Here is an 18,986-nt window from a genome sequence, read left to right on the forward strand (position 1 = left end):
ACAGGCTTTCACAAGACCCTGACAGCCCCGTGGCAACCAGCCCAGTTGACTCCTCTCTGTGGATTGTTGGAATAATCTACTACTGGCTGCTACTGATGAGCAGAGAACCACGTGACTGGTGAGTTATAGGCCTACTCAGAGAACAGCATGGGCCTATTTTAATCCACACTGAACTGATAGGCAGGGAAACAGTAATAGTCCTTTTCTTTCACACTGTCACTGAAAGCGTAGTTCTTGCTGAGTACATCAATAAATACAATTCCTGTGGCAAAATAAGAATGATTTTCGGAAACCAGTTTCTCTGAAACCAGTTCTCATTTGTAGCAGTTTCTTTGGAATTAAAATGTCTCCAAAGCACTAACAACAGTAGGGACACATAGGTGCCGTCGAAAGAAGTAGACCAAAGTGCAGCGTGGTGAGTAGACATTTTCCTTTCATTTAAAATGCTGCCAGCAAACGAAGACACAACCGTGAAGCTTATAGGACTATAGTGCCACTAAAAAAATCAACTACCCACAATCAAAGGAGGGAAAAAGGGCTACCTAAGTATGATTCCCAATCAGAGACAACGATAGACAGCTGTCCCTGATTGAGAACCATACCCGGCCAAAACATAGAAACAAAGAAACATAGAAAACAAAACATAGAATGCCCACCCCACATCACACCCTGACCTAACCAAATAGAGAAATAAAACGGCTCTCTCAGGTCAGGGCGTGACAGCTATACGGTAGATATACAGTAGCAACTTTCTAGATCAGCACAACTCTGATCATCATAGATGTGCAGTTGATGCCGCCTGAAACCACTTCGTCCAGCATTGCGAGGACAGAGTGATATGACCTTGTACTATGCATAACGGTTTATGCTCTTTCACATTGTCTCATTCTTCGGGTTGACAGCGCAGGGCCCAAAATTCACATTTTTCCATAACGAGCCAGCAATATCAGCCCATGGAAAAATCTACAGAGAGCGGCATTCATAAACGCAAGATCAGATTTCAGAGGCGAGAGAGAGCAGCATTCTGAGGAGCAGCTTTAAAGGAAAAGAAAAGGGTCTGCCTCGAGAGAAGCACCATAATCTGATAGGAACCATTATGATTCAAATACAATTTTGTGGTTAATTACAGGTAACCTGCAATAGTCTACATCATTCAATAAATGCCTTATAATAGGACATAAACGCTCATGCTTATAACACGTAATAACGCATGAGGTGTTACCGTAAATTCTACTGGAATGTTGAGTTATCAGCTGCAGACTACTGGGTCCCTCTCTGATGGAGTGTAGCCTCTCTGTCTTCCATTCTGAGGCATAGTCATTTCACAGGAAGTAGAGAGACAGCAGACAGAGAGCGAGAGAGAGAGAGAGAGAGAGAGAGAGAGAGAGAGGGCGAGAGAGAGAGGGCGAGAGAGAGAGAGAGAGAGAGAGAGAGAGAGAGAGAGAGAGAGAGAGAGAGAGAGAGAGAGAGGGAGAGAGAGAGAGAGAGGGCGAGAGAGAGAGAAAGAGAGAGAGAGAGAGAGAGAGAGAGAGAGAGAGAGAGAGAGAGAGAGAGAGAGAGAGAGAGAGAGAGAGAGAGAGAGAGAGAGAGAGAGAGAGAGAGAGAGAGAGAGAGAGAGAGAGCGAGAGAAGCTCTCTGCTCGTCCTAATGACTCTGTCCTCTGCACCACCGGGGTAATGTCTGCTGATGGGAAACATAGCCGGCCAATTACACAGCCCCTATCTAATCACAGAGGTCAGGGGTCAACTCACATCCACCATCCGTCTTCATTCTGTCACCCATTCACTGGACCTTACGCCTCGGTCCCACCGACAGCGTCTTTGCACAAAACGGTACACAGCATCATCTGGATGTGTGTGCAACAAAAGTTCAACATTCACTTCCTGCTACCATTTCTGTCAAGCCGTCTACACATACAGTTTGACACGTGCGTTCGATCAATCCAACATATGCACCACACCCAACCCATCTGCATCTGCTTCTGCAACGCAACGCTGCAAGGCATCGGGGTGGCAGGTAGCCTTGTGGTTAGAGTGTTGGGCCAGTAATCGAAAGGCAGCCGGATCAAATCCCAGAGTTGACAGGGTAAGAATATGTCGTTCTGCCTCTGAACAAGGCAGTTAATCCACTGTTCCCCACTAGGCTGTCATTGTAAATAAGAATTTGTTCTTAACTGACTTGTTAAATAAAGTTGTTTTTTTTAAAGGCAAACACAGTGTTCCATTGGATATGTGTGATCGAGGCATTAATTGTGCTGTTTCAGTATGGGACAGGAGGACAGGACACATTGGATTTCAGACACTGAGGCATACGCATACGTCATCCGTTTCTCCATCTGTGTAACACGGTGCACACACACAATTCAATCAACAATCGGGACAAATATATTCCCATCCAAATATTCAATAAAAAATATATAAAAACATTCATAAGCACAATAAATCTGTACACACAGACAGACAGACAGGTCAGCCCTCTGCTCAGACAGCTGTTTCACGGTAGGAGGAACATATCCCTAAAAAGACTCAACCTTTTGTAGTTTACTCTCTATGGACATCATCTAATATATTATTCTGGGCAGCTCAATCTGGTCCAGGACCATTGTGTTTCTGACTGAAGATAATCCAACATGTTGCGGAGCTGCCTGGTTCAATATCAACTTTTAGTTCAGGCATTTCTAGCAAGTCCAGAACGTCTCTCCAATGTCATAGTTTACGTCCAATGACGGAGGGCGGCCAATAGAATTAGACTGGGGGCAAATCGAGACAGAGCTATATCAAGTAGACCGCATTGCTGCCAACATGGACTTGCACTCAACAGAATCAGCAGACACAAAATGGTGGAAATAATCGTCAATCTCCCTTACTCCCTCTCTCCAAGCCAGGTAGGGGATGATATAGTCATATGTAGGAAGACCGACTCACACAGCCTGAGGCATTTGATAAGTGAGCTAATCCAACAATGACACAGGATCATCTCATTGTGTTCTACCCAGGATGACCAAATGAGCGGTATAGAATCTCTGAATGGGCAATATTCAGGTGAGTTCCTCAATGTGTGTGTGTGTGTGTGTGTGTGTGTGTGTGTGTGTGTGTGTGTGTGTGTGTGTGTGTGTGTGTGTGTGTGTGTGTGTGTGTGTGTGTGTGTGTGTGTGTGTGTGTGTGTGTGTGTGTGTGTGTGTGTGTGTGTGTGTGTTGCTGGCGCTGTGTGTGTGTGTGTGTGTGTGTGTGTGTGTGTGTGTGTGTGTGTGTGTGTGTGTGTGTGTGTGTGTGTGTGTGTGTGTGTGTGTGTGTGTGTGTGTGTGTGTGTGTGCGCGTGCGTGCGTGCGCGTGCGCGTGCGTGTGCGTGTGCGTGTGCGTGTGTGTGTGTGTGTGTGTGTGTGTTGCTGGCGCTGTGTGTGTGTGTGTGTGTGTGTGTGTGTGTGTGTGTGTGTGTGTGTGTGTGTGTGTGTGTGTGTGTGTGTGTGTGTGTGTGTGTGTGTGTGTGTGTGTGTGTGTGTGTGTGTGTGTGTGTGTGTGTGTGTGTGTGTGTGCGTGTGTTTCAGGCGAGGGAGACTGGTACACAGCTGAGCAAACAGCAGAAAGTATTGGATATAACTCACTGACATACACACAAATACTTCAACAAACAGGAGACACTTGAAAAGGCCTGAACATAGAGGCAGTGAAAACCCCTATAGAAAAGGGCTCGTCATCACCACAATCCTCTCTTGCTCTCCTATCCTGGCTAGGGCCCAATATGACGAATGTATCGTTTTGTGTCCATGCTATTTGCCGTGGTAGCCTATAAGCTGAACTGGCGTTTGCGTGTGCGTGCATAGATGTGTTACAAATGGTTGCATTTGTACGGCTAGACAGGCTAGGGTTGGGAGGGAGTGTGTGCTGTGCGCTAAGCTAACTCTAGCTCCAGCTGTGGTGTGATTTGAGGCAGAAATAAGTGGAGGTGTGAACGCACAGCCAGGCGCTGCCCCCTCTAACCCTCACACCAGCCCTCAGTCCACTTCCTCCCAGTTAATTAAGAGCACTGGCGGAGGGACTGGAGTCGGGAAGGGGGAGAGGAGGGGAGAGAGGGGGGGGAGAGGAATGGGGGTGTTCCTGTGAAACAGCTGTAAAACCTGCCATTACTGCTAAGCCTGTCAGTGAGCAATAGGGGGCGGGTGGAATGAAGTGCGGAGAGGACAGGGGTGTGGGGTGATTGAGGATGATGATTTTGATCGGTGTGGCGGAAGGGGGGGGGGGGTGAATTAAGTAATATAGAGGGGAGTAATATCACATTGAAGGCATAATAAGACAATGTAGTGAAACTCACCTTCACACTGCTTGCCGTCTCCCTTGTACCCCGGCTTGCAGATGCAGTTGAAGGATTTGGGGGTATTCTGGCAGAGAGCATCAATGTGACAGTCATCCGTGCCTTCAGAGCATTCATCGGCTTCTATAGAAATGACACAAGGGACAACTGTAAACCACTGGTCTCTAATGACTCATCAATAGGACTAAGTCTATAAAATAGCGATGGTTTTGGTGAGAGGTGAATGGGTTTTGTACAACCTCAATCGAATGTTTTAATCCCGCTCTCTCAGGGAAAGCTCAGTCCTCTTGGCCAAATGCAGCTCCATCAAGATATATACAGGCTGGAAATATTTACTTTAAGATGGCAAACGTCCAAAATGTAAAGCTCCTCGTATAAGACAATAAACTGTCAGGGAGGGACATAGTGGATGGAGGGTGAGGTTTCTTAACTCTATAAATGATACCGGTAGGTTCTCTGGGATAACACTAAAGAGAACAAAACCAATAATAATTTATATGAATCAAATACCATTAGCAGAGAGGTACACTAGTGTATCAGGGCTTAGTGGATGCCTATGGAATACTGAGTGACAACATGGAACCCTAATTGATCAAGTCAATGTTATAGAGTCACATCTGGGGGCTGAATCCAGGGGCCTCAAGCTGGCTAATTACAGCTCATTCACAGACAGAGAAAAAAGAGAGAGAGAGAGAGAGAGAGAGAGAGAGAGAGAGAGAGAGAGAGAGAGAGAGAGAGAGAGAGAGAGAGCACAAGTGTAAGAGAGAAAGTTGTATCTATCCAAAATTATGTTCCCTTTCTCTCTCTAGTGCTGTATCTTGAACTGAGAAGCAGCTACCCTGTCTCCTGTCTTGTCCCCTGCCCAGCTCAACAAAATGCAATGAAGAAACAATAAAATGTCATTACAATAAATATTTTTTATCAAGTGGATGACTGATTTATTTGCTCCCATGTGAGTGCCAGTAGAAATGAAAAATAAAGTGATACAGGAGTAGGCAGCGGAATATAGCCTGTAAAACCTGGACTTGATAGTTCAACTGCCAGGTCTCACTGAGTTGTTGACAGTGAATAGAGAGAGATAAGGCAAGAAACTGTTATTGCAGGTTCACCATGGGACTATTATTATGAAATATCGTTGACTAATAGTTAAATAAAGCCCTCTCCGGTGCTTCAGTGCCCGTCCCAATATTGACTTCTCGCTCATCCATAGTGGGAGGGAGACAATGTGCGCCAGTATCCGCTGAAAGGTCGTCGATAAGCAGGTTGGGACAGACTCCTCTAGGGACCGCGAAGACCATCTTTTCAACCCACGTCCATATGGATACCTCTGAGCAGGCAAATGATCCGGGAAATATGCTATGTATCAGCTCATAGGATGGATTATTTCAAGCAGAGGGGGGTGAAAAGATGCGTAGTCATATTTTTATTCACACAATTAAAACCAGTCCAGGACCTACTTGACAGGTTGATCTACGACGGGTAAAACATTCAGATAGATATCAGTCGACGGACCTCATTTCTTGTTGACACTTCTCACTTGTTTAGCATTCAGAAATGGGAATTCAATAAGGAGAAACAAATACTAAACTTGAAATAGTGTTTAGAGTAATATTGTCCAAAAAAAATGGACTAACACGCCGTCTTTTATTGTCAGTCAAAAATGGGTGATAATGGGTCAGCTCCGCAAGGCCAAATGTAAACGTTTTTGCAGCCTCTGATTTATTTCGCGCGCATATCACATCACCATTTCAAAGGCTATTATAATTGCTAGATTTGGTTTCAAATTTATATATTTCATTCGCTGTTGTGTGCAAAATCGGTGTTCAGCTATTTATCCTTTCCATGCTGTTCAAATTATCCATCCTCAACCAAGTGTTTCTCAAAGGAACATGTTATCTCAACTATCTCAACTGTAATCTCAGTCCACAAATTACTCTCCAATTAAAATGAATATAATCTACATTAGCCAGTGCATTAAAGAAATCTACTACGTTTCACCTATTCTACGCTGTCATACACTGGTTTAACAGTTCAATAAACCATTAACAGGAAAAAAAATATAGGCAGCACTAGCCTATCTTAAAAATATGTTTCAAAATTATTAAGAGAGAATGAGAGCTCTTTACCTGCGAGTCCAACATTCCCCATCATCTCACAAGTGTTAATGAGGACGAAAAACAAACAAACGTCCCAGGAAAAACAAGCACTTCCCATGGTAAAAGGCGGTGATTGAATGCAGTTTTTTGGTTATGCGTTTCTTTGATAAGAGAACCGTTTTGGTACTGGCAGAGGCAGTAGAAGAGGACAGCGAGACCAGCGGAGCCGCTCTCTGATTGGCTTGCACGCATTTGAAGAGCGGGTTGGAGGTGTAGAGAGAGAAGAGAGAGAGAGAGAATCAAATTGGTTGCTTTGGTTCAATTGATTACTCAACGCCCGAGACCGCAACCAACCCAGAAAATCATTACACTTGATCAATAAATGTTTTCAGATATGTGTCACTAGCGCTGGGGCCAAATTGTCAGCAGAGGTCTCAATTGCCCATAATGGAACTCATGATTCATCGTGATGTAGGCCTATAAATAAGGTTATACATCTTCAAGTTACAATCGTGGTGAATAATCATGAGAAATAAAGAGCTCAGATGTGGCTACGTTTTCATGTTTTTCAGATGAGTTGTCCCGCAGGCGCTTATTTCAATAGGCTACATGCGTAGCCAGCCTAATGGGCAGTTTTTGGGCACTTCTTAGTTGGTTGTGGTGGGTATGCATATTCTTGTCATTCTTTGCAATGCAATGTAAATACTTTGAAATAAATTAAGTCATAAGAAGCATAGATCTGAAGGGACCAACATTATCTGTAAATATAATGCACGCAAGTGCAACTCCTGCACCGTATTGGACTTGCCACCTTCAGAGCAGGAACTTCACACAGGGCTGAAGTTTGAGTGCAGGGATGCTGTCCTCTGCTGGTCTCGAGACACATTACGTCAGTGCGCTGGTTTTGTCCCGCCCACCTGTCAGTGATAAAGGCACATGTTTGACCAATCACTGTGCAACAAAGCAGGCTTTCGCAAAGTGTCATGGCGTCTCCCTTGAAGGGGGCTTGGACCTGGAAAATCTAGCTATTGTCAGTAGTGGCTTTCTCCTCTAAATAGGCCTGTTAAAAAACATTTACTTATCAAACGGGATATTTTTCAAGACAAAGACGTCACCATGGGGACTGTCCACGCCAGGGTAAATCTTAATTTCTTACAACCACGGAACGTGGGGATGAAATTCTGCATGACCTCCCCGTTCAGTGTCTATTGTATGGCGGTGTACCATGGACGAACGCATAGGCCGAGGACTAGATACATAAATTACATTAATGGCGAAGAGTTGTATGACATGAGGCAAATTGTTATTTTACCATATTTTATGTAATGTTATGCAATATGGATTGTGTCTGATCTTTCAGCATGCTAGCAAATGTGCCACCTTGACAGAACGAAGCTAGCTAGGTAGCTATTTAAGCATGGCCATATCTTCACATGATTTTTCGACTTTCTCGACACTGTTCAGAGTATGGACCCTCTCCCGATGCACGGGCGTGACATGGGCGTTCATCCCGACGACATGATTGAGGTGCAGGAGGCAGAACATGAGACTAAACAGGAGGTCCTGGAAAACAAAGACGTAAGCATCTCTTATCCAAGCTAACGTTACTCACATTACAAGTTGTTTGTCATCTCATTAGCAAAGGGAGCTGAGTAAATCATTGATCACCTAGTTGGAATGGATGCTGAGAATCTGGCCCTTCATTGCAGGTTGTTGTCCAACATGTCAACATTGAGGGCTTGGGCCGAACGAAAGAGGATCTGCTGGGCTATGAAATCTCAGAGGTCTTTGACGCTAAAAACCTTATTGATGTAAGTATGAGCACTCTGGACTCCATATACTTGAACATGCACACATAACCTACATACACACTCTGAAATTTTCCCTTATTTAAGGGGAAACGTCTGTGTTAAAAGCTGTTTGTTGGGTCTTTGACAGGTCATGAAGAAGTCTCATATTGCCAGACAGAAATTGCTGCGTCTGGGCATTTTCAAGGAGGTGGAGGTCATCATTGATACATCAGATGGTACAGTGTGCGGCCATAAACGTGTGTGTGTCTGAAACAATATCACAACCTATCTCAACCATGAGATGTTGCCAATATGAAAGGATAACCAGTAAATAGGTATTTGCATCACTGGAGAGGAGCCCTCTGTTAGTCTAGCTGTGGTCACGGTCTGTTTTGGTCTACCCCTCCCAGGTGCGGATGCGTTGCCCAATGGTCTGGATGTGACGTTCGAGGTGACAGAGATGAAGAGGCTGACAGGCAGCTACAACACCATGGTTGGCAACAACGAGGGCAGCATGGTGAGAGAATACACACACAGAAACACCTCACATCTCTCATCCACACACACACTTACAGGAGAGCTATAACAAAGCATCACACAATATTGTTAATTGAAACCCCTGTCGCAATGACCCAGGGAAGACGTTCCTAAATACAATCGTGTGACAGAGGTGATTTCCAGAATGTTTGCAGACAGGTTAAGCAGCTTCTCTCCCTCATTTTCACTGCAAACACTTCCAAATAGGTGCATTGTGTGGTAATGTACGTTCAGACAGGTAGAACAGGGGTGAGACCCTGACTTGGGAGTAACATCGTCTCTGTCTTCCAGGTGTTGGGTGTGAAGCTTCCTAACGTGTTTGGCCGTGCTGAAAAGTTAACCTTCCAGTTCTCCTACGGGACCAAGGAGACTTCCTACGGCCTGTCCTTCTTCAAGCCCCAGCCAGGCAACTTCGAACGCAAGTACGAACAGTGAACACCACTGTCCTTGCTCTCCGTGTCGATAGGAAATTGAAATAGCACTTGCAGGCCTCCCAAGTGGCGCAGCGGTCTAAGGCAATGCATCACAGTGTTGCGGTGTCACTGCAGCCTGTGGTTCGATCCTGCAGCTGACCAGTCGTCAGTTGAACAGTGTTTCCTCCAACACATTGGTGCTTGCTGGTTAAGTGAGCGGATGAGAAGTGAGGCTTGGCGGGTCATGTTTCGAAGGACGCATGACTCGACCTTCGCCTCCCCTGAGCCCGTTAGGGAGTTGCAGCGATGAGACAAGATCGTAATCATGAAATTGGGGAGATAAAGGCAGTAAATATTACAACAACAAAATAGCACTTGCGGTGTAATGGCTGCCATTTTGTTTCAAGTTTGATTGTTTCCTTCAGTGGTCATATTGACAGTATGTTATGTTGCCATGGTGATGTATTTATAACCTTTATGCTGAACATAGTTCAGTAATGAGACAATCACTGATGGATCATGGCCCTGACAGGTGTTGTCTTGTTGCAGCCTCACTCTAAACCTGTACAAAGTCACAGGCCAGTTTCCATGGAGCTCCCTCAAAGAGACAGACAGAGGAGTCTCCACTGAGCTCAATGTAAGAGGACTCCTACTGTTTGTGTGGGTCTGTGGGTCTCACATTTGTTTTAATTTTATCTGTCTTGAATTTCCACAGGGATAACTTTCTCTCTCACTCTCCTATAGTTTCCTTTGTGGAGGACCAACCACACTCTGAAGTGGGAGGGTGTGTGGCGGGAGCTGGGTTGTCTGGCACGCAGTGCCTCCTTCGCCGTGCGAGAAGAGAGCGGGCACACCCTCAAGTCTGCCCTCTCGGTACAAAGCCCTTTGTCTCTCAGTTCCCTTTATCTAATAATCTTAACCTTTAATGATCTTCACTCTCAAAATAGCAACAATCTGCTGACGCTAGTTGTCTTGCAGCACACCATGTCCATTGACAACAGGAACTCTGCCATCTTCCCCAAGAAAGGTGCCTTACTGAGGATCAACCAGGTATGTTTGTGTATGTGACTTCCTCTGCATAATATACCACTGTAGATCTATATGAAGTGGCCATGCTGATGTGTCTTGCCCTCTGTAGGAGCTGGCTGGCTATACAGGTGGAGATGCAAGCTTCCTGAAGGAGGACTTTGAGCTGCAGGTCAACAGACGGCTGGTCTGGGACTCGGTAAGGGAACACTACTCAGTCCCTAACCTGGGGGAAATAGCCAGGACAAATGGGAAGTGAATTATGGGTACCTGAGTGTTCAACATGTCATATAACATGACCCTGGTGGCCTCTTTCAGGTCCTCTCCGCCTCCCTCTGGGGTGGGTGTCTCCTCCCCATTGGAGGTAGACCGTCCTCCATCGCTGACAGGTAGGACCACTCCCAACAGATTCATGGCACATGGCTTTGATAGAAATCGCTAGCTAGTGCCATTGAGTTAAAACTCATTCTGTGAAGTATTTATCATTGAGTGTTTAGGGGATGATGTGAGTGACATTTGGCCTGTCATTGACATATTTCTGTATTGTCCAGGTTCTATCTGGGCGGTCCCACCAGTGTGCGAGGATTTGGAATGTACAGCATCGGCCCACAGAGCGAGGGTGAGGTCACGTGCTCTCTGTTTATTTGAACAGGCATGTGTGGTGCATAGGTGTGGGTCAGTTGAGCCCCATCTGAGGCCCTTCTGTTAGCCCCGGCCCACTAGCTGTCTGAATCTCCAACCAGCCTCACTACTCACTGGACCCTTATGATCACCCGGCTATGCATGCCTCTCCTTAATGTCAATATGCCTTGTCCATTGCTCTTCTGGTTCGTGATTATTGTCTTATTTCACTTTCACTGTAGAGCCTCTAGCCCTGCTCAAAATACCTTAGCCAACCCTTTAGTTCCACCTTCCACACATGCGATGACATCACCTGGTTTAAAGGATTTTTCTAGAGACAATATCTCTCATCACTCAATGCCTAGGCCTTCCTCCACTGTATTCACATCCTACCATACATTTGTCTGTACATTATGCCTTGAATCTATTCTATCGCGCCCAGCAACCTGCTCCTTTTACTCTCTGTTCTGACGTACTAGACGACCAGTTCTTCTAGCCTTTAGCCATACCCTTATCCTACGCCTCCTCTGTTCCTCTGGTGATGTAGAGGTTAACTAAGGCCCTGCAGTGCCTAACTCCACTCCTATTCCCCGGGTGCTCTCATTTGTTAACTTCTGTAACCGTATAAGCCATGGTTTCATGCATGTTAACATTAGAAGCCTCCTCCCTAACTTTGTTTTATTCACTGCTTTAGCACACTGCCAACCCGGATGTCTGAATCCTGGCTTAGGAACTGCCAAAGGGGCGGTGTTGCAATCTACTGCAGATAGAGCCTGCAGAGTTCTCTTACTATCCAGATCTGTACCCAAACGATTCGAGCTTCTACTTTTTAAAAATCCACCTTTCCAGAAACAAGTCTCTCACTGCTGTAGACCACCCTCTGCCACCAACTGTGCTCTGGACACCATATGTGAACTGATTGCCCCCCCCATTTATCTTCTGAGCTCGTGCTGCTAAGTGACCTAAGCTTGATGCCCTCAATCTCACACAAATTCTCAATGAAGCTACCAGGTACAACCCCAAAGCTGTAAACATTTTTCTATGGCTAGCCAGGCTTTCCACCTGGCTACGCATACCCTGGTCAACAGCCTTGCACCCCCCACAGCAACTCACCCAAGCCTCCCCCATTTCTTCTTCACCCAAATCCAGATAGCTGATGTTCTGAAAGAGCTGCAAAATCTATACCCCTACTAATCAGCCGGGCTAGACAATCTAGACCATCTCTTTCTAAAATTGTCTGCTGAAATTATTGCAACCCTATTTACTAGCCTGTTCAATCTCTTTCGTATAGTCTGAGATTCCCAAAGATTGGAAAGCTGCCGCAGTCATCCCCCTCTTCAAAGGGGAAGACATTCTAGACCCAAACTGCTACAGACCTATATCTGTTCTACCCTGCCTTTCTAAGGTCTTCGAAAGCCAAGTTAACAGATTAGTGACCATTTCGAATCCCACCGTACCCTCTCCGCTATGTAATCTGGTTTCAGAGTTGGTCATGGGTGCACCTCAGCCACACTCAAGGTCCTAAACGATATCATAACCGCCATTGATAAGAGACAATACTATGCAGCCATATTCATCGGCCTGACCAAGGCTTTCGACTCTTGTCAATCACCACATTCTTATTGGCAGACTCAACAGCCTTGGTTTCTCAAATGATTGCCTCGCCTGGTTCACCAACTACTTGTCTGATAGAGATCAGTGTGTCAAATCGGAGGGCCTGTTGTTCGGACCTCTGGCAGTCTATGGAGATGCCACAGGGTACAATTCTTGGGCCGACTCTCTTCTTCGCTTTTGCTGCTGGTGATTCTCTGATCCACCTCGCAGATGACACCATTCTGTATACTTCTGGCCCTTCTTTGGACACTGTGTTAACTAAGCTTCAGATGAGCTTCAATGCCATACAACTCTCCTTCCGTGGCCTCCAACTGCTCTTAAATACAAGTAAAACTAAATGCATGCTCTTCAACCGATCGCTACCTGCCCGCCCGTCCAGCATCACTACTCTGAACGGTTCTGACTTAGAATATGTGGACAACTACAAATACCTAGGTGTCTGGTTAGACTGTAAACTCTCCTTCCAGACTCACATTAAGCATCTCCAATCCAAAATTAAATCTAGAATTGGCTTCCTATTTCGCAACGCAGCATCCTTCACTTAAAAAATCCACCTTTCCAGAAACAAGTCTCTCACTGCTGTAGACCACCCTCTGCCACCAACTGTGCTCTGGACACCATATGTGAACTGATTGCCCCCCCCATTTATCTTCTGAGCTCGTGCTGCTAAGTGACCTAAGCTTGATGCCCTCAATCTCACACAAATTCTCAATGAAGCTACCAGGTACAACCCCAAAGCTGTAAACATTTTTCAGCCAAACATACCCTCGTAAAACTGACCATCCTACCGATCCTCGACTTCGGCGATGTCATTTACAAAATATCCTCCGACACGCTACTCGACAAATTGGATGCAGTCTATCACAGTGCCATCCGTTTTGTCACCAAAGCCCCATATACTACCCACCACTGCGACCTGTACGCTCTCGTTGGCTAGCCCTCGCTTCATACTCGTTGCTAAACCCACTGGCTTCAGGTCCTCGCTAGGTAAAGTCCCGCCTTATCTCAGCTCACTGGTCACCATAGCAGCACCCACCCGTAGCATGCGCTCCAGCAGGTATATCTCACTGGTCACCCCCAAAGCCAATTCCTCCTTTGGCAGCCTTTCCTTCCAGTTCTCTGCTGCCAATGACTGGAAAGAACTGCAAAAATTACTGAAGTTGGAGACTCATATCTCCCTCACTAGCTTTAAGCACCAGCTGTCAGAGCAGCTCACATATCACTGCACCTGTACATAGCCCATCTGTAAATAGCCCATCCAACTACCTCATCCCCATACTGTTATTTATGTATTTATCTTGCTCCCCAGTGTATCTACTTGCACATTCATCTTCTGCAGATCTACCATTCCAGTGTTTAATTGCTATATTGTAATTACTTCGCCACCATGGCCTATTTATAGCCTTACCTCCCTTGTCTTACCTCATTTTCACACACTATATATATACTTTTTCTATTGTATTGTTGATTATGTTTGTTTATTTCATGTATAACTCTGTTGTTTGTCACACTGCTTTGCTTTATCTTGGCCAGGTTGCAGTTGTAAATGAGAACTTGTTCTCAACTAGCCTACCTGGTTAAATAAAGTTTAAATAAAAAAATAAAAAAGTTGCCCAGAGTCATGATGATGAAATGTAAGGGTTTACTTGTGTTACTGCAGGTGACTACCTGGGGGGAGAGGCGTATTGGGCAGGTGGGCTCCACCTGTACACTCCTCTGCCCTTCCGTCCGGGCCGGGGTGGCTTCGGAGACCTCTTCAGGACACACTTCTTCCTCAACGCTGGGAACCTGTGCAACCTCAACTACGGTGGGAACCCTGAATTTCATATTAGTCCATGTTCTATTTTTCATTGACCCCATTAACTAATGATGAGTTACAGTTGAAGTCGGAAGTTTACATACACTTTGGTTGTATTAAAACTTGTTTTTCAACCACTCCACAAATTTCTTGTTGACAAACTAAAATTTTGGCAAGTTGGTTGGGTCATCTACTTTGTGCATGACACAAGTCATTTTTCCAACAATTGTTTAGACAGATCATTTCATTTATAATTCACTGTATCACAATTCCAGTGGGTCAGATGATTTGATTTGTTTACATGCACTAATTTGACTGTCGCTTTAAACAGCTTGGAAAATTCCAGAAAATTATGTCATGACTTTAGAAGCTTCTGATAGGCTAATTGACATTATTTGAGTCAATTGGAGGTGTACCTTCAAACTCTGTGCCTCTTTGCTTGAAAAACATTGTAGACCTCCAAGTCTGGTTCCTCCTTGGGAGTATTTTCCAAACGCCTGAAGGTACCACATTCATCTGTACAAACAAATAGTACGCAAGTATAAGCACCATGGGACCACGCAGCCGTCATACCGCTCAGGAAGGAGACTCGCTCTGTCTCCTAGAGATTAATGTACTTTGTTTGCGAAAAGTGCAAATCAATCCCAGAACAACAGCAAAGGACCTTGTGAAGATGCTGGAGGAAACGGGTACAAAAGTATCTATATCCACAGTAAAACAAGCCCTATATCGACATAACCTGCTCAGCAAGGAAGAAGCCACTGCTCCAAAACCGCCATAAAAAAGCCAGACTACAGTTTGCAACTGCACATGGGGACAAAGATTGGACTTCTTGGAGAAATGTCCTCTGGTCTGATGAAACAAAAATAGAACTGTTTGGCCATAATGACCATTGTTATTTATGGAGTAAAAAGGGCCAGGCTTGCAAGCCGAAGAACACCATCCCAACCATGAAGCACAGGGGCGGCAGCATCATGTTGTGGGGGTGCTTTGCTGCAGGAGGGACTGGTGCAATCAACAAAATAGATGGCATCATGAGTTAGGAAAATTATGTGGATACATTGAAGCAACATCTCAAAACGTCAGTCAGGAAGTTAAAGCTTGGTCGCAAATGGGTCTTCCACGTGGACAATACCCCCAAGCATATTTCCAAAGTTGTGGTAAAATTGCTTAAGGACAACTAAGTCAAGGTATTGGGGTGGCCATCACAAAGCCCTGACCTCAATCCTATAGAAAGTGTGTGTGAGCAAGGAAGCCTACAAACCCGACTCCGTTACACCAGCTCTGTCAGGAGGAATGGGCCAAAATTCACTCAATTTATTGTGGAAGGCTACCAGAAATGTTTGACCCAAGTTAAAAATGTAAAGGCAATGCTACCAAATACTAATTGAGTGTATGTGAAACTTCTGACACACTGGGAATGTGATTAAAAAAATAAAACTGAAATAAATAATTCTCTCTACTATTATTCTGACATTTCACATTCTTAATTATAAAGTGGTGATCCTAACTGACCTAAGAGAGGGAATTTTTACTAGGATTTAATGTCAGGAATTGTAAAAAAGAGTTTAAATGTATTTGGCTAAGGTGTATGTGATTTTCCGACTTCAACTGTACTTATAGTACATACTGCAAATAAATGTTCAATTGTCTGTTTGTGCATCTGTGTGCATTCTGCCTCTTTTTGTGCCTCTTCTTACGGGTAAGTGTTTCCTGTCCCCAGGAGAGGGTCCAAGAGCACACCTACAGAGGCTGGCGGAGTGTATCCGCTGGTCGTATGGAGCAGGCATCGTGTTGCGTCTCGGGAACATCGCCAGGCTGGAGCTCAACTACTGCATTCCCATGGGGGTTCAGAGTGGAGACAGGTACAACACACAGACATTTGGAGGAGCAGGTCAGACTCAACTCCTGTAGGCCAGGTCGCAGTTGTAAATGAGAACTTGTTCCCAACCTGGTTAAATAAAGGTGAATTAAAAATAAATATAGTGCTCTAGAAAAGAGTGTGAGAGAAGACTCATACACTCACAGAGATGCAGTAGTGTTAAGTACTTAAGTAAAAAAATACTTGAAAGTACTACTTAAGTTGTTTTTGGGGGTATCTGTACTTTACTATTTAGACTTTTACTTCCACTTTGCTCCATAGATTTTCCCTGACACCCACAAGTACTTGTTACATTTTGATTGCTTAGCAGGACAGGAAAATGGTCAAATTCACACAGTTGAGAACATCGCTGATCATCCCTATTTGTAAATGGTGTTGGAGTTTGCACCTGGCTCTCCGTAAATTTCAAGAAACATAAATTGTGCCATCTGGTTTGCTTAATATAAGGAATTTTAAGTGATTTATACTTTGATACTTAAGTATATTTAAAACCAAATACTTTTACTAAAGTTTTATTTTATTGGGTGACTTGCTTTTACTTGAGTCATTTTCTATTAAGGTATCTTTACTTTTACTCAAGTATGACAATTGGGTTCTTTTCCCACCACTGCAGAGATGCTAGAACAAGAGATGAGAGAAGAGCGGCGTTATTGCTGCAATGCCATACTGCTCATATATGCTGTGAATAAACAGACACACAAGCCATAACACCTAGCTATACACGTACACCAGGTGCGGCACATAGGTCCTAACTTTTTTCTTTGGCTCATCTTCCCTCTCTTTCCGACCCTGCCTCAGGATATGCGACGGCGTCCAGTTTGGAGCAGGAATCCGTTTCCTGTGACGTCATCACCTTGCCGCCCGGGTCCAGCAGCAGAGAGCACGATGGGAAAGGGAGAAGAGCATTGTCATTTGTTATCCGTTGAGTATAACGCTAGCTGTGGGAGCCTACCAGAATGCACAGTCCTGGAGTGCCCCGCCCCCTTTTTGATATTAACCAATGATATCCACTATGTTTGCTGTGTTACTTTTCCACCAACCAATTACATTTCTGACCAAAGAGATTTGGGTGTATATCTCCCCTGCCTTCCAGGACTGCTGAATGCCCTATCCATAGGGACGTGACTATTGGTTTTGGTTCTAGATTTATTTTACTGTGTTAGAACTCTTGCCAACTGATTTGTCAATAGAATCCGGTACATGCCAATATGTTGATGCAACAGAAGGGATCAAATTTAATGGGAGAGCATATAACCAGCACTTTGTTTTGATGACAACTCACTTAGCCCATGGAAGGGAATTGACAACTCATGTCAAAACGGTCAGTTCTGCTATTTGACGTGTAAAATTGAGAGTTGACTCCCCCTCTCCACAGCAGCCCCTGTGAATCGGAGTTGGGAATCCCAAGTGTGACCCACCACCAGTGCTCTTACTGTTAGTCTTCTTTTTAATGTTGTCTAAGTTACACAATAAATCACATTTGTTCCCCGTAATCTTTTTTTGTGGTGTCTCATACACAGACACACATTTGCAATACTTTATTCAGATCCAAAGTTCTAAAACACCCTCAGACCTGCATTAATGACAGAAGTTACAACACACAGTGTGTCACATACAGGAAGGGTTAAATCTCACTAGCCAGTTTTTATCAGCCTGCAGTTATTAAGTCACACTATTGGTGTATATAAGTCAACGGTCTACACTTAACTGCAGCATGCAGATATCCAAAGCATGTCCAATTGCAACTAGTGAACTTCACTGCATAGTCAACATTTGACTTACATTGTAATTATAACATATAAAGTATAATCTCATGGTAATCCATCCAGTTTGTACCGATGTAACAGTATAGCTTCCTTCCCTCGCCCCGAACCAGGGACCTTCTGCACACATCAACAACAGCCACCCTTGAAGCAGCGTTACCCATCGCACCACAAAAGCCTTGGCCCTTGCAGAGCAAGGGGAACAATTAGCGCGCACCACCGCTAACTAGTTAACCATTTCACATCAGTTACACCGACAATAACTAACCAATTCTATATTTAAATAGTAGGGGAGACTGACTCACTGATCTGTGCCTACCATGTAGCCTTGTGTCAAAGTTTAAAATGTCATGATGGAATTGTTGCATGCATTGTTTAATTTGTCCTTCTAAACACTGTTCTTTTGTGATGGCTTCATTTTTGTAAAAAAAACAATCCCACTGATACATTGCCCTTTATGTTGAGCATGGGTGCTACGGAGGAATGCCTTGTATTTCCCCCATGATATTTTAAACTTTGACACGAGGATACATTGTAGGCAAACAAGACATGTCAGATTGGGGTACTAAGATTATTTACAAAATGGGAATGGACAGTAGTACACTGTTGTCATGACTATGACATGGATACAAACCAGTAATACAGTAAGTATCTCTTTGGAAATCAGCAGGCTTATAGGGAGCACTAGGGGTCAAAGGCAATAACACTGCCAAGATGACCACAGTGATATCAGTAGACATCTTGTGTGTGTGTGTGGGGGGTTCATCCTTGCTTGCACATGTCTTCATACTGAGAAGTAACCCTGTTGACCTTGGCATGGGGGAACCTGTGCCAAGCAGTTCAGTGTGGATCGGGGTAGAATGTTTGATCAGAGCAGCTGGTGTGTTCTCTGATATAGCTTGGCAACACAGAGAGTAGGTACTGGTGTGTTCTAACAGGTGAACATTGAACCAACTGAGTCTGCCTACAATGGAAGATATAATATACTTTATGTTGAAATGGAGACTTATGATTGATTCTGCTTTACAAACTTGAATCTGAATTACAGAACAAATCACCTTGATACAGATACGATTGTCCTCCCTCATAAACAATACAAATGCATAATTCCTCATGTTACACAATTTCCACTCAGGAG

At 44.5% G+C, this 18,986-nt stretch overlaps 2 protein-coding genes across 6 annotated transcripts in view; one reads left to right on the forward strand and one right to left on the reverse strand.

Moving 5' to 3' along the window:
- Positions 1-6,601, reverse strand: part of LOC124013622 (signal peptide, CUB and EGF-like domain-containing protein 1) — a 146,675-nt gene extending 140,074 nt beyond the window's left edge. For 4 of the 5 annotated variants that reach the window (XM_046327957.1, XM_046327956.1, XM_046327955.1 and 1 more), the window contains exons 1-2: positions 6,435-6,600; positions 4,309-4,431 (exon numbers count right to left, since the gene is read on the reverse strand). In XM_046327957.1, the coding sequence (XP_046183913.1) occupies positions 4,309-4,431; positions 6,435-6,522 (211 nt within the window). In that variant the 5' untranslated portion in view covers positions 6,523-6,600. Of the gene's footprint in view, positions 1-4,308; positions 4,432-6,434 lie in introns of all 5 variants that reach the window. The other variant, XM_046327953.1, reaches the window with a different exon arrangement.
- A 757-nt stretch (positions 6,602-7,358) lies between these two features.
- Positions 7,359-17,578, forward strand: LOC124013985 (sorting and assembly machinery component 50 homolog B). The gene is made up of 15 exons (XM_046328605.1): positions 7,359-7,541; positions 7,869-7,982; positions 8,114-8,215; positions 8,343-8,430; positions 8,605-8,711; positions 9,023-9,153; positions 9,694-9,781; positions 9,889-10,017; positions 10,123-10,194; positions 10,283-10,369; positions 10,489-10,559; positions 10,722-10,789; positions 14,066-14,212; positions 15,927-16,068; positions 16,884-17,578. Exons 1-15 carry the CDS (start codon positions 7,521-7,523, stop codon positions 16,927-16,929), a joined length of 1,413 nt encoding a protein of 470 aa, XP_046184561.1. The 5' UTR covers positions 7,359-7,520; the 3' UTR covers positions 16,930-17,578.
- The last annotated feature ends 1,408 nt before the right edge of the window (positions 17,579-18,986 follow it).

This window comes from Oncorhynchus gorbuscha, linkage group LG25 (assembly GCF_021184085.1).
Source record: "Oncorhynchus gorbuscha isolate QuinsamMale2020 ecotype Even-year linkage group LG25, OgorEven_v1.0, whole genome shotgun sequence".
NCBI classification, from domain to species: Eukaryota; Metazoa; Chordata; class Actinopteri; order Salmoniformes; family Salmonidae; genus Oncorhynchus; species Oncorhynchus gorbuscha.

Excerpts from the sequence above, each read along its gene's own strand:
- LOC124013985 (XM_046328605.1), top strand. The coding sequence starts at position 7,521 with ATGGGGACTGTCCACGCCAGG. Across the intron at positions 7,983-8,113 it reads AGGTCCTGGAAAACAAAGAC|GTTGTTGTCCAACATGTCAA; the intron begins GTAAGCATCTCT and ends CCTTCATTGCAG. Across the intron at positions 8,216-8,342 it reads ACGCTAAAAACCTTATTGAT|GTCATGAAGAAGTCTCATAT; the intron begins GTAAGTATGAGC and ends GGTCTTTGACAG.